The sequence below is a fragment of the Mytilus trossulus genome, chromosome 4 (assembly GCF_036588685.1).
Source record: "Mytilus trossulus isolate FHL-02 chromosome 4, PNRI_Mtr1.1.1.hap1, whole genome shotgun sequence".
Lineage (NCBI taxonomy): Eukaryota > Metazoa > Mollusca > Bivalvia > Mytilida > Mytilidae > Mytilus > Mytilus trossulus.
This window is the reverse complement of record NC_086376.1, coordinates 55,654,194-55,666,440: the sequence shown is the minus strand read 5'-3', so window position 1 is coordinate 55,666,440 and position 12,247 is coordinate 55,654,194. Positions and strand designations below refer to the sequence as shown.

Here is a 12,247-nt window from a genome sequence, read left to right as displayed (position 1 = left end):
TTAAAACTGTGATGATACAATCATTAAATAATAAGTGGAATTTCCAGTATAACTTATCTCTGTATTGTTTTAAAAACCTTCCTACACTGTTACCACAAGTATGACACCTTATAACCCCTGGTGGAGATTTAATCAATACTTAAATATTTTCATTTGTTCAATATTCAAAAATTAAATATTTATAATATTCCAAAGTAAACAAGTCTTTTAAAAATTTGATACCAATTTTCATGTTTTTGTTGACAAGAGTCCAAATAATACTATAATAATGTACTGAAGTATTTAATAGATTTGTTATATTTCTAGAACAAATAAAAATTCGAAGTTGTTACAATTCAATTCAATTTGCCGTTGATAAAAGCAACTAAATAAAATTATCTATAAAAATTATTGTAAAATTATCCTTAAAAGAGCATAGTTGAATGTAGATCTATAATTGTAATGAATTAGAGTGTCAGAGATTTAAAAGACATTTTTGTTCATGCAATAGCAAATTTTTGTTAAATCTTGATATATCTTAATCTGATTTAAAATTCTCTATCATAAAATGTAAAAGAGTTTTATGTTACTAATAAGTCAAGAGATAATATTTTAATGATGCATTTAAAAAGTTATAATTTTAATATTTCCATATTTGAATCTTTTTATCACATCCATTTTAAGTTAATGTTTCATAAACAAGTTCATAATCTATTTCAATAACATCACTTTATTGTTACAAATCATAAATATTTAAATATAAATCAAAATACATAAAAGAAACAACTCAAATGTTTTAAACCTAATATTTATTTGCTAGTTCGGATCCGTACTTTGAGTTGTACGATTATTTCATAAATAATTTCCATACAGGTGTCAAATTTACAACTGAAAAGACCAAATGTCCGTAGGAAACAGATTGACAGCAACCTGCAGTTCTTTCATTTAGAAAACAACACTTTAATTTTCACTTTAAAAAGTACCGTTTTCTCTTCAGTATTGTATCAATTGTATTCTACGATCTAAAACTCTCTGAAAAGAGTGAATAGCTTGACCAAACAATTGCCTTATCCATCTAAAGTATTTAATACGGACTTAAACCCGCTTTTGTAATCAAGAAATCACGTCAAAAGTGCAGTTGTCATTTTCGGATTACAATACAGTTTATTGCGGGTGTGATGCTTAGGGGGAAATAAAAGTCTGAAAGCCAAACTAATGCTTCGGTAAACACCAACTCAATAATGAATGTGTTAAATGCAAATGATATTGACAAAAACTTTGTAGTCTAGCCAGGCTTAAATCCAAAGGGCAATTTCTCTTCTTACACTATTGACAAACAGAATTTCTTTTTATTGAAATAAAAAAATATATAACTTTTTTGCATCAAGATTAATATCCGTGATAAGCCCTGATATTATACAATCCAAGTCAATGATCAAAGTGATTTAGTAAATGGTTCAAGGTATAGTATATCATTATTGTAATTATAGATTTTAAATACCATCCTTGATAAATAGCTATCAAAAGATCAAATTTTTTTTATATTAAAATTCTTTTCTCTCTTCTTGCAGGACAATGCAATGTAAAATATGATACTATGATTTTAATAAAAGCATCTTCCTACATCAAAAGTTTTAATGATGACATGCAATTTCCTCTATTTTCTTATAGGCAAATATTTTCTTGGTTGTAGAAAATTAAAAAGACATATATAAAATTACTTTAAAAAAGAGACAAGAACCATGTTTTTTTTTCTTTGTTGATATCAAATTTGGTTGCACAATACACATATCTGTTTTGTCAGTGCATTTACACTTCCAACACGATAACATGAAATGAATCATATAATGTTTTAATGAATGTGAACTCATTAATGATAATAATATTCAGTATTGTATGTCTGATGTTGCCAATTGGTAAAGCACATAGCAAAATAAACTATTATATTTACCTTTGTATAATTATCATATTACATAAATAATTCAAAAACCTAAAACTGAATACTCATTGGCAGATCCAAGGGATTGGAACCCCTTTTTTCTTTTCTTTTTTGTTTTATTCATTATTTGATCTGTACATGCAACTGGAGCTTGAAAATGAGGTCAAGGCCATATGGTAGCAAGATAAATCTTTCCTCATCATCAACCTTCATTCTTTGGCAAAAGTTGGTGACTTATATGCATAGTTACTAAGAAAAAGATCTAATCCTATACACTTAACCTGAGTGTGAAAATGAGGTGAAGGTCATATGACATATATGACAAATGGACACATACTCCTTACAACCAATTCATGTAGTAAAATATTGTTGACCTGTCATGTATTATAAGCAAAGAATTTTACAAGTGATTTATTTTTCGTGACTAAAGAAAAACCCTGAATGTAAATAGTCAACAATATGTCAAACTCGGAATCTTTAATATAATCATATAGACAAATCATATAGTAGTTTGTTGCTCACAGATTAGTATATCTATTTTACTTTTATTGTTTTGTACACAAATCAAAAACAAGTTGGTTTTCTCATTTGAATTGTTTTGCATTTGTTATTTCAGGGGCTTTTATATCTTATTTTGCGGTATGGGTTTTACTCGTTGATGAAGGCCATATAGTGACTTATAGTTGTTTTAATATCTTAATAATTTGATCTCTGGTTGAGTTGTCTCATTGGCAACCATACCATATCTTCATATTTTTTTAGTTAGAAAAAGTGAATAAGGATATCTGAAGCAGGCTAAACTAAATATAGTTTGGATTGACATTGGCAAAGCTATGATATAAAACTATGTTGAATACCATCTGGTTTAAAAACAATTCATGGTATTCTAGTCTCTGATCTTAAAAAAAACTAAGTCCACGTCAATGAAAATTTTTAGTTTGATTTATATTTATATTTTGACAATTTCTGACAAATAAATTGCATCAGGGGATTACAAAAATATGTAAAGTAAATCACAAAGTACCTATTTCTAGTCATTGGTAACATCTTTTTTCTTCTGTGTCCAATTTCTTAATCTCTTTCATTCTAATCTGTCAAAGTTTGTTTTTTCTGGAAAATAAAGAATACAAAAATAATATGTATAATAAAATTTGGGGTGAGATTTTTTTCAAGGTGTTGGTATAAGGTCTTGATTTTAAAGATATTTTAGGAATAATTAATTATCAGAATTAAAAGTAATGAGATGTGGTATGAATGACAATCAGACAACTATCCACCAGAGCTCAAATGAAGTGATATAAAGTCATCAGGCCCGTAGCCAGGAATTTCCAAGGGGGGGGGTGGGGGTATTTGGACTCACGAACTTGACTTTAACAGTCACAATTCCAACAGAATGTTGACTTTAACAGTGCTTATATGTTTCCAAGGGAGGGAGTTCGGACACATCCCTGAACCCCTCTGGCTACGGGTATGGTCATCATATAGCCTTCAATAATGAGGTAACCCCATACTTCATAGTCAGCTATAAAACACCTTAATTTCAATTGAAATCTTGTGTGAGCTCTTTTAAAAATTTCAGCTAGTAAGACCTGCAAAATTGGGGTCCGTTTACAGGTATGTAAAACACATACTTTAATGTGTATCTTGAAACATTTCATATAAAATAATTATAAACAGCTTGTATAAGATTTGGCTGTAAATATATTGAAATATTTCAAGGTTGAACAGCCAGTTTCAGTCAGCACCAAAATCTTTTTTAACTACTAGTCCGAAGACCAATATTCTGACATTTTTCTTATTGGTCTAAACAAAGTTTTGCAAAAACTTTCTAGTCCGAATGAAATTTTACTAGTCTTGGGCATCGGACTAATGGCTAACCGTGCAAACTGCAGTTTTAGAAATTCTCACAAGACTATTTATCGTACTAGGAAATGGGTTAACTCGGAAAGGAAAGCAATTATGTCTAAATTTGCTTGATTGATTAGTGCTTACTTTAAACTTATAATCTATACTTGAGGCAATCATTCTAAAGGGAGACCACTGAGGCAGTATAATTCACTTGGATGACAAAATGAATTATTTTTTTACCGCAGTAAAACATTGTTTGAAATTCTAATTTGATATGTCTTGTTTCGTTTTATTGTAATACAAATATTTTCCTCACTTACGGTAAGTTGTGTTGAAAAGCTAAGAACATTCTAATTTCTTATTAGTTCAATTCTATCTTTTATAGGCATATTCAAATTTTTATGAACAGCTGATTGAAGAATAGCAGCTTGGAACAAGTATGTGTCCAAAGTTCAGTGGACTGTGAAATTGGGGTCAAAATTCTAATTTGGCATTATAAATTGAAAGATCATATCATAGGGAACATGTGTACTTATTTTCGATGGACCAATGGATCAACGAATGGACACACAGACTCAAAAACATAATACACCTACAGTAGGTTTGGCATAACAAGACAAAAAAACTTAAAAATAGGATACTAGACAGAGAGGAAGAGAGAAAGGGACACAATTTTCTTAGTTATGAAGGGGCATAACTCTAACCGATACATGTATATCCCTTTACATGCACATAAAGTTTAAGTTTCAGTCGACTGTAAGCTGTAGAATTTATGTTTTATATTAAAGATTTTATGTTTAATTTTACATTGTAACAACATCATGTCTCTATCAAAAAATATCTAAATCTGATTTATTGCAATAATGGCAGCCATCTTGTTAGGTCTCCAGGTCACAGATCAGTTAAAAAGATGACAATGTGGTTTTTTTTACTGTCTACTCTTTTAATTTCTCATTCATGACCATGTTTTAAGTCATTTTTTTTCTGAAAAAAAGATGAACAATAATGTAAAATGCTCACTGGGATGTCAGTGACCCTATAGATATTGGCTGCTCACCTGAAAGTTTGATATTTATCTCACTATAACCATTTATAACAAATGGTCAGTCAACTAAATTTAAAATTTAGATACAGATCTGGACACAAACAATTTCACACATTGAATAGGCTCATCAATTTATATCAATAGCTACCAGGTGAAAAACATTAAATGATAATATATCTAAATTGCATATCTTTATGGCGATAAAAAGTTCAGAAAGTTACTGGCTTCTGTCTAGGGACATGATTATGGCTTAGACACATGATCAACTAAGACTTAAGTCTACTTAAATGGACATGAATTAACTTATAAAGCAGTATGAAATTAACAATCTGAAAAATGTCCTAAGGACTGAATATGAAAGTGATTGCTTTACAATTATTGTAACCTTAATGATGGCTGATTTAAAGGCCACTTCCATTAACTGACCAGGATGCAGTACAGTATCAATTACAATAACAATTTTGGAAAATAAGTTCCAGACCACTTTAACTGGCACTCTGACACCACTTTATGACAAATCCACTACTGCACAATGACAATGTATTTTACATCTGACTTTTATTGCATCAATATATCATTTAAATCACATTTAATTAGTAACCTTATTTTTAAATCATTTTATGCACAAAAAATTCTTTGTCATGTAAGAATACAAGCAGTGTTAAAATGGCTTGCAAAAACATGATAAAGCAAGTGTTTTAATTTTACAAACTTTTAATTTTTCTAAGGATAAATGTACTAAGTGCTGTCTCCTATAAAGAAAGAAAATTTGATTTCAATGATGTACTATACAAGAGGGTATATAGTATACTGGTAATGTCCTTTACTGTCAGGCATCAAACGGTCATTTTTGATTAAAATTTTATTGTGATTTGTCAGAGGTCTCAAATAATAAATGTTACCACTATTTCAGATTTTTTTTAAGGTGAGTCGTCAAAATCATTTGATTTTTTTTATCGTCTAAAAGAAAGTATACATTTTATCGTTATGCACCAAAAATTTACCTCATTTGGCAAGAATTTTTATGGTTATTCGTCATGGTGGTACCCCCATTACCACCCTCATACAACTTTGAGAAAATGAATCCCCTCAGTTTTTGGTTGGGTTCCTGTTGCAGTCTTCATTTTTCTATGTGGTGGTTTGTGAACAGTTGTTTTTCTGTTTGTCTTTTCTTTTATGGACAAAAAAATTGGCATTGTCTGTTCATTTTTCACTTTGGATGTCACTGTGGTATCTTTCACCTCTCTATTTTACATCTTTCAAAATTAATGTCTGCTTGCACTATTTAGTGGAGTCCAGTTTTAATTGGTGGAGGAAGCCAGAGTGCCCAGCGAGAACCATGACCGTAGGCCAAAAAAAATAGTGATTTATATCAATTAAGATTGGCATCGAACAAATCTGCAATATGCTCAGCTTCCAACTCACAATCTCAGTTTTGATAGAATTGCAATTCAGTAAATGAACTTAACCGAGACCATGCAAAGGCCACCAAGGACCCAAAAGTTATGTCTGTAGTTTAATGGAAAATGGCATTGTTTGACAATGTAAGTTTCTGTATGTTCCAATTTGTTTTACCAGGATTTAGAATAAAAGCAATTGGGATTATAATTACCATATTTTTTTTAATTGTACTTGTGTATATCTGGGCAAGGATTTGTATAACTTGATTTTATATATATGTGGGAATATATCAAAGATGAGATGCTGTATACATAACTTTTTGAGCTTCTATGTCCTGATAATGGAAGTCATTATCTGCTTCTTAGGCAACATAAATCTAAACGCTTTATTATTTAAAAAATTTCCAAGTACATTGATTGAGATTCGGTGGCAGTAACTCGGTCTGGGTGTATTTGTGTTTGCAGGACAAACAATGGAAAATAAAATCACTATAGATCCATTAAATTTTATGGAATACATATTTACTTGCACTCCATAGACATGGGAAGATAGTCACACTAAATTCAATATCTGTTGTGCTATAGAAGATCACAGAAGACAATATTATTAAGCAGATCCAGGATGAACAAAGGAAAGGGGAGGGGGACTAACACAACAATGTTAGATCAGTGGTTACAAATATCCTATGTAATATTTAAACAATACTGATCATATCTGGAGCTCCTCAGACCTGATAAGCCTGGAAGGGCTGGAGTTGGGCTATTTTTAAAAACCCTGTCCCTACATCAACCTGTCTTTACCAATTAAAAAGTGTAAAACAGTACTAACCCTTTTTATTATTTATAAGACACACATTATACCATTACCAGATTTATCAAGAAAGGTTTCCCTTTCTAGTTTTGTGAAAAAAATAGTTTTCATTTTCTGTGTTTAAGCAAGGAATTGTATATATATTTTAAAAGGAATTTTGTATTTACAGGGGTGGAAACGCACTCGATCAGCCTCATGCTTGTCATTGAGATCAATCTGTAACCCTCAGAGCTATAACAAATTTAATATATAATTCCTTGGTTTAAGGGATGGTCTAATATGCAGGTCTATTAGTGTCTTTACAAAAAAATGGTACATTGACATAGGAATAAAAAAAGCCTAGAGTAGGTTAGCTATTTTCTACCGATTCTACATTATTACATTGTACACTGGTCTATATTGGAAACAAGATTTTAAATTCTTCCTCTTTTACCAAGTATTGCAATAATCTTATGATTTTAAAGAATTACAGAAACCTGAGAAAGGCTAGAAGGGAAATACCTATCAACTTGAGCAGAAAATGTCATAACAACACACACCGTTATCGGCGGGTGAATAAAGTTTAAAATTATCACCTGGGGTTGATTTGGTCATATGATATAAAACCTTGTCAAAACAAATCATTTTCTTCACAATATATCAGATAAATGGAAGATTTTTTCAAATTTAATAAAGCCAAAGGGATGATGACAAAAATGATAAATATCTAGCGCCCATTTATTTCCTATTACAGATAAGGTATCTCATAGTAATTATGTTGATTTATTACATGCACCAGAATTTTTTAAACTGCCACATAAGCGCTTTTGACTTTTCTCAATTATTTCAATTTGTTCTTTACAGAACAATTCATCAGGTGTTTTAGATGCCAATTTAAATTTAATTTGCTCTCAAATTACACTTTTAATATTCATAAATTTTTGGACACATTGATAAAGACGGTACTTCATCATAAAAAAAATATTAGAAAATAACAAATTCATTGCATTTTAAGCAACTTCATATATTCCTTCAAGCAAGGAGGTTATGTTCCAAACAAAGCCTCCTTTTTGTCTAGCTAATAACTAAAATTAGTTTATTTTCTTGCCAAATGAATAAACAATCTGGCCACTTTGTGTATTCAATTCCAATTTTATGAGGACATTGTAAAAAAAAGGTTATAATTCATATATTCAACCATGATTCAACATAACACACCGGGATATAATATACAGCTTTCAAAACTTTTTTTTAACCTAAAAACATATTTAAAAAGACAATTCCCCAAAAGTTTGTTCAACTACACCTTATACCAAAACATGTGCTTTTTGGGGGTAAAGCTATTTCACAAGAAGATATCAAAACATGACAATTGGCAAATTTTCAAGTCTTATATTTGTGAAATGAAGGCTGATTCTAAAACAAAATTTTGATCAATTTTATAAGGAAATTGATAATTAAGTTAACTAATTGCTTCATTGAAATACAAATCATAACAAAAACCACCAGATTTGTACTATTGATAAAGACATCATTGTTTTAGAACTGCTTAACATATTTTCATTATCAAACTTCATAAAAAGTAAAAATCGTGAAAGGTAATAAATATATTATATGGAAACTATGGTAGATGTTGTACAATGTAATTTGAAAAAAAAGAAAAATGTATCCTAATTATTCTTCTAATATCTAAGTCAGTACATTAATATGGTATATATATAGTCTGGCACTATATTATCTCTAAAAGCTGTGAGGACTAACTTAATATATATATTCACACACAGCATTGTTCAGAGCTGTGTTTTTGGGGGTAAGGCTATTTCACAAGAAGATATCAAAACAGGACAATTTGCAAATTTTCAAGTCCTATTTGTGAGATGAAGGCTGATTCTAAAACAAAATTTTGATCAATTTAAAGTTCATATCTGAATCAGTGGTGTCTTCTACATGTTACCACATATTGTGATGATAAAATCAAGTAATGTTTTGTAAATTCAATATTTGTAAGATAAAGTAGTGGCACTATAATCCTCATCACATCTTCTTTAGTTTATATGCAAATGTAAAAATATATGAAAAGTTTATGGTTGAAATCTGGTACTATTAATTGATACTGCTTTTAAAAATGTGTCACAAAAAAATTCGATCAATATTTAAACACGAAAGTCCTAATGCAGTATGATGATAATAATATTGAAACAATATTGTTGGTCTCCAAATATTAAACCTAATTTTTTCTTTGTCTTAACATACACATTTTCTTACTTGTGTTGCACTTTTTTTTTATTGTATGAATAAACAAATAAATCTACAGATTTAATGATAACAAATTGTTTTTCAAGTTGCAATCACTAAATCCAGTTTTATAGACTAACAGATGGTGACCTTAAAAAAAAAATTATAAAAGATGTTGGGCATGAAAAAAGTCAGGAAAGAATCTAATGGAGAAAATCATTGATTTCAGAATTACCATGAAAACATTTATCGAAAGAAATTTATTTAGTTTTTAGTAAACAGATGAGGAAATTCATAATTACGTTAATTAATTGCTTCATTGAGACACATAACAAAAATCACCAGATTTGTACTATTGATAAAGACATCATTGTTTTAGAACTGCTAAACATATTTTCCTTATCAAACTACGTAAAAAGTAAAAATCGTGAAAGGTAATGAAAACGTTATATGGAAACTGTGGTAGATATTCAAGTACAATGTAATTTGAAATGGTAGGCACTATATTATCTCTAAAAGCTGTGAGGACTAACTTAATACATACATATTCACACACAGCATTGTTCAGAGCTGTGTTATGATTGCAAACAAGACAACTCTCCACCAGAGACCAAATGAAGTAGAAACTATAGCAAATATATAAGTGACTGTACAGCCTTCAACAATGAGCAAAACCCATGCCACAAGCTGTGAAAGGCCTGGAAATGATTAAATGTAAAAAAAAGTTACAGATTCGCACTATACAGAATGAGGCAAAAGTTACACATGTTTGTGAACGGCCACCATCCAGGCCACTATGGTTTGCCAAACCTCACAGCTGATTATTACAATATTTTTGTGGATTAAGTGCACTTAATAAAATACTCCTGATATTTGCTCACGGCTCTGATACATATGATAATATTCAAAAGCTCTGATAATGATCTATCTTCACTAACTATGTAAATGTTCAACCACAAACCTGGACACATGTAAAAGATGAGATTTACCAGTATTCAGTTACCAAATTATTCCAGTACATGCAGGTGTACTTCGGGACTACAATAGTCTCATAATAGTCCCTGGTATAACTTTCAAATTCAACAAATGGTCCTGACGTTTAAAAGATTTTTAAAGTGTGTGATGAATTAATTATCAATTACATTAGGTTTTTAAGATATGAGACGAATGTTTACAAAACAAACAGTTCCTTTGTGCATTTTTAAATAGAACTTTCACCACATTTCACAGTCTGGTGCCTTTATGGTCAAATTTGGCAACCACTTCACAGAGCAGGGCCAAACAGATGATTCTAAACAAGACTTTGAACATTTCAAAAATTGAATATTATCAAAACTTTATCAATTACGAGAAGTAATACCAATGTACACGCCATAGATGAGAAGAGATTGAGCAATGCTTGACACCCGATTAGCAGCTCTCCTGGAGTTAGGTTGAGATTTAAATGTGTAATTATAAGGCTATAAATATTAATGAATGTAAATGGATTTATAATTCTATCAAATAAAAGTCAAATTTAATAAGATAACATGTGTTGAGAATAATTATTTGATAATTGGTTGTTAATTTCACGTTCAAAGTATATATTGACATATCTATGTCAACTGTGGTAGATAGCAATTTTTGTGGCACTTTTTTTTTAAAAACAATTACCACTTAATAAATGCAGTGACATTGTTCCATTTTTTTACTAAATATCCTCATACATTTTGTGTCAACTGAATTGATTAATAATTAGTGTAAGTGTCCTTCTGGCAATTACAAAAGTGATCTGATGAATTTATAAAATATTTTTTTTATGTTATTATTTGAGGAATACGACTTATCTGTATTTGACCCTGTAATATATAACCATTTTAAATCAAAAATTTCAATGTAAAAGCAATCAAATCCTTGATTTACTACTGCAACTTGACATTCAAAATAATATAAATGAATATAAGAAGATGTGGTATGAGGGTATTTGGTATGAGTGCCAATGGACAACTCTTTATTTAAGTCACAATTTGTAAAAGTAAACCATTATAGGTCAAAGTACAGCTTTCAACACAAAGCCTTAACTGGCTCACACGGAACATCAAGCTATGAAGGGCCCTAAAACTGACTAGTGTAAAACCATTTAAAAACAGGAAAACCAACGGTCTAATCTATATCAAAACGAGGACAAATTTGGTAGATTATATAGATTGCAATTTAGTGACGAATTCAGAATTTTTCATAAGTGGGAGCCCCGGAGCCCACTGACTGCCTAAGATGTGGTCTGTTTCAGTCATGCATCAGTGATTCCCTATTTAATCAACCAAATTTTCCCAAAAAAGGGGTCCCTGGGCCTCCTGCCCACTCTAAATCCGCCTCTGACCTTAAAGAGTAGGAATGAAGATTGGTTGACTTGGGTAGGTCAAAAACATTTGCATTCTGTTACCTTGTTAGATTATAAGTCTAGTTAGTACAAAACATGGAATGGTATGATGATACAACATAAGCCTGTGATATTTGCTGCTGGACATTATTATCAAACCATTCACCCAAACTTCTGTATTTATAGTGTTCAAAATACAAGTCTATACTAGGACGCAATAGGATACCGGTACATTTAAACTTTGGGAAATACATTTCTGTGACAGTAAATATAAATAAATTTAAAGGTTATCTCTTAAAACATGTTAAAACAATAGAAAATAAGTATTTACAGATAATGTACTTTTGTATGAGTTATAACAAAGGGTGCTATAAAAACATTTTAGTGGTAAACACTCACTCCTCTTTAATGACAAGGTACATTTTAGGACTTATTTGGCCCTGTAAATTCACCCAAAAAGCTTTGCTTGGTATCATAACTGTCAGATCATAATTTTTCGAAAAGTTTTTCAGAAAATATGAATATTAGCCTGACTTGTTATAAACACAATTATTTTTTACTGTAAAGTGACATCATAAATAAGATTTACCAGATTTTAAGCAAAAATAGGTTTAACTGTAAAGTACACTTTGGCTCAATCAACATAAGAGTA

General features: G+C 30.3%; 1 protein-coding gene across 4 annotated transcripts in view; it reads right to left on the bottom strand.

Annotated features, from left to right (window-relative positions):
- The window catches only part of LOC134715564 (leucine zipper putative tumor suppressor 2 homolog), a 456,927-nt gene that overhangs the window by 370,975 nt on the left and 73,705 nt on the right, over window positions 1-12,247 (bottom strand). For 3 of the 4 annotated variants that reach the window (XM_063577832.1, XM_063577834.1, XM_063577831.1), the window contains one exon: window positions 2,943-3,028. In XM_063577832.1, the coding sequence (XP_063433902.1) occupies window positions 2,943-2,965 (23 nt within the window). In that variant the 5' untranslated portion in view covers window positions 2,966-3,028. Of the gene's footprint in view, window positions 1-2,942; window positions 3,029-6,737; window positions 6,831-12,247 lie in introns of those variants that run through there. The other variant, XM_063577833.1, reaches the window with a different exon arrangement.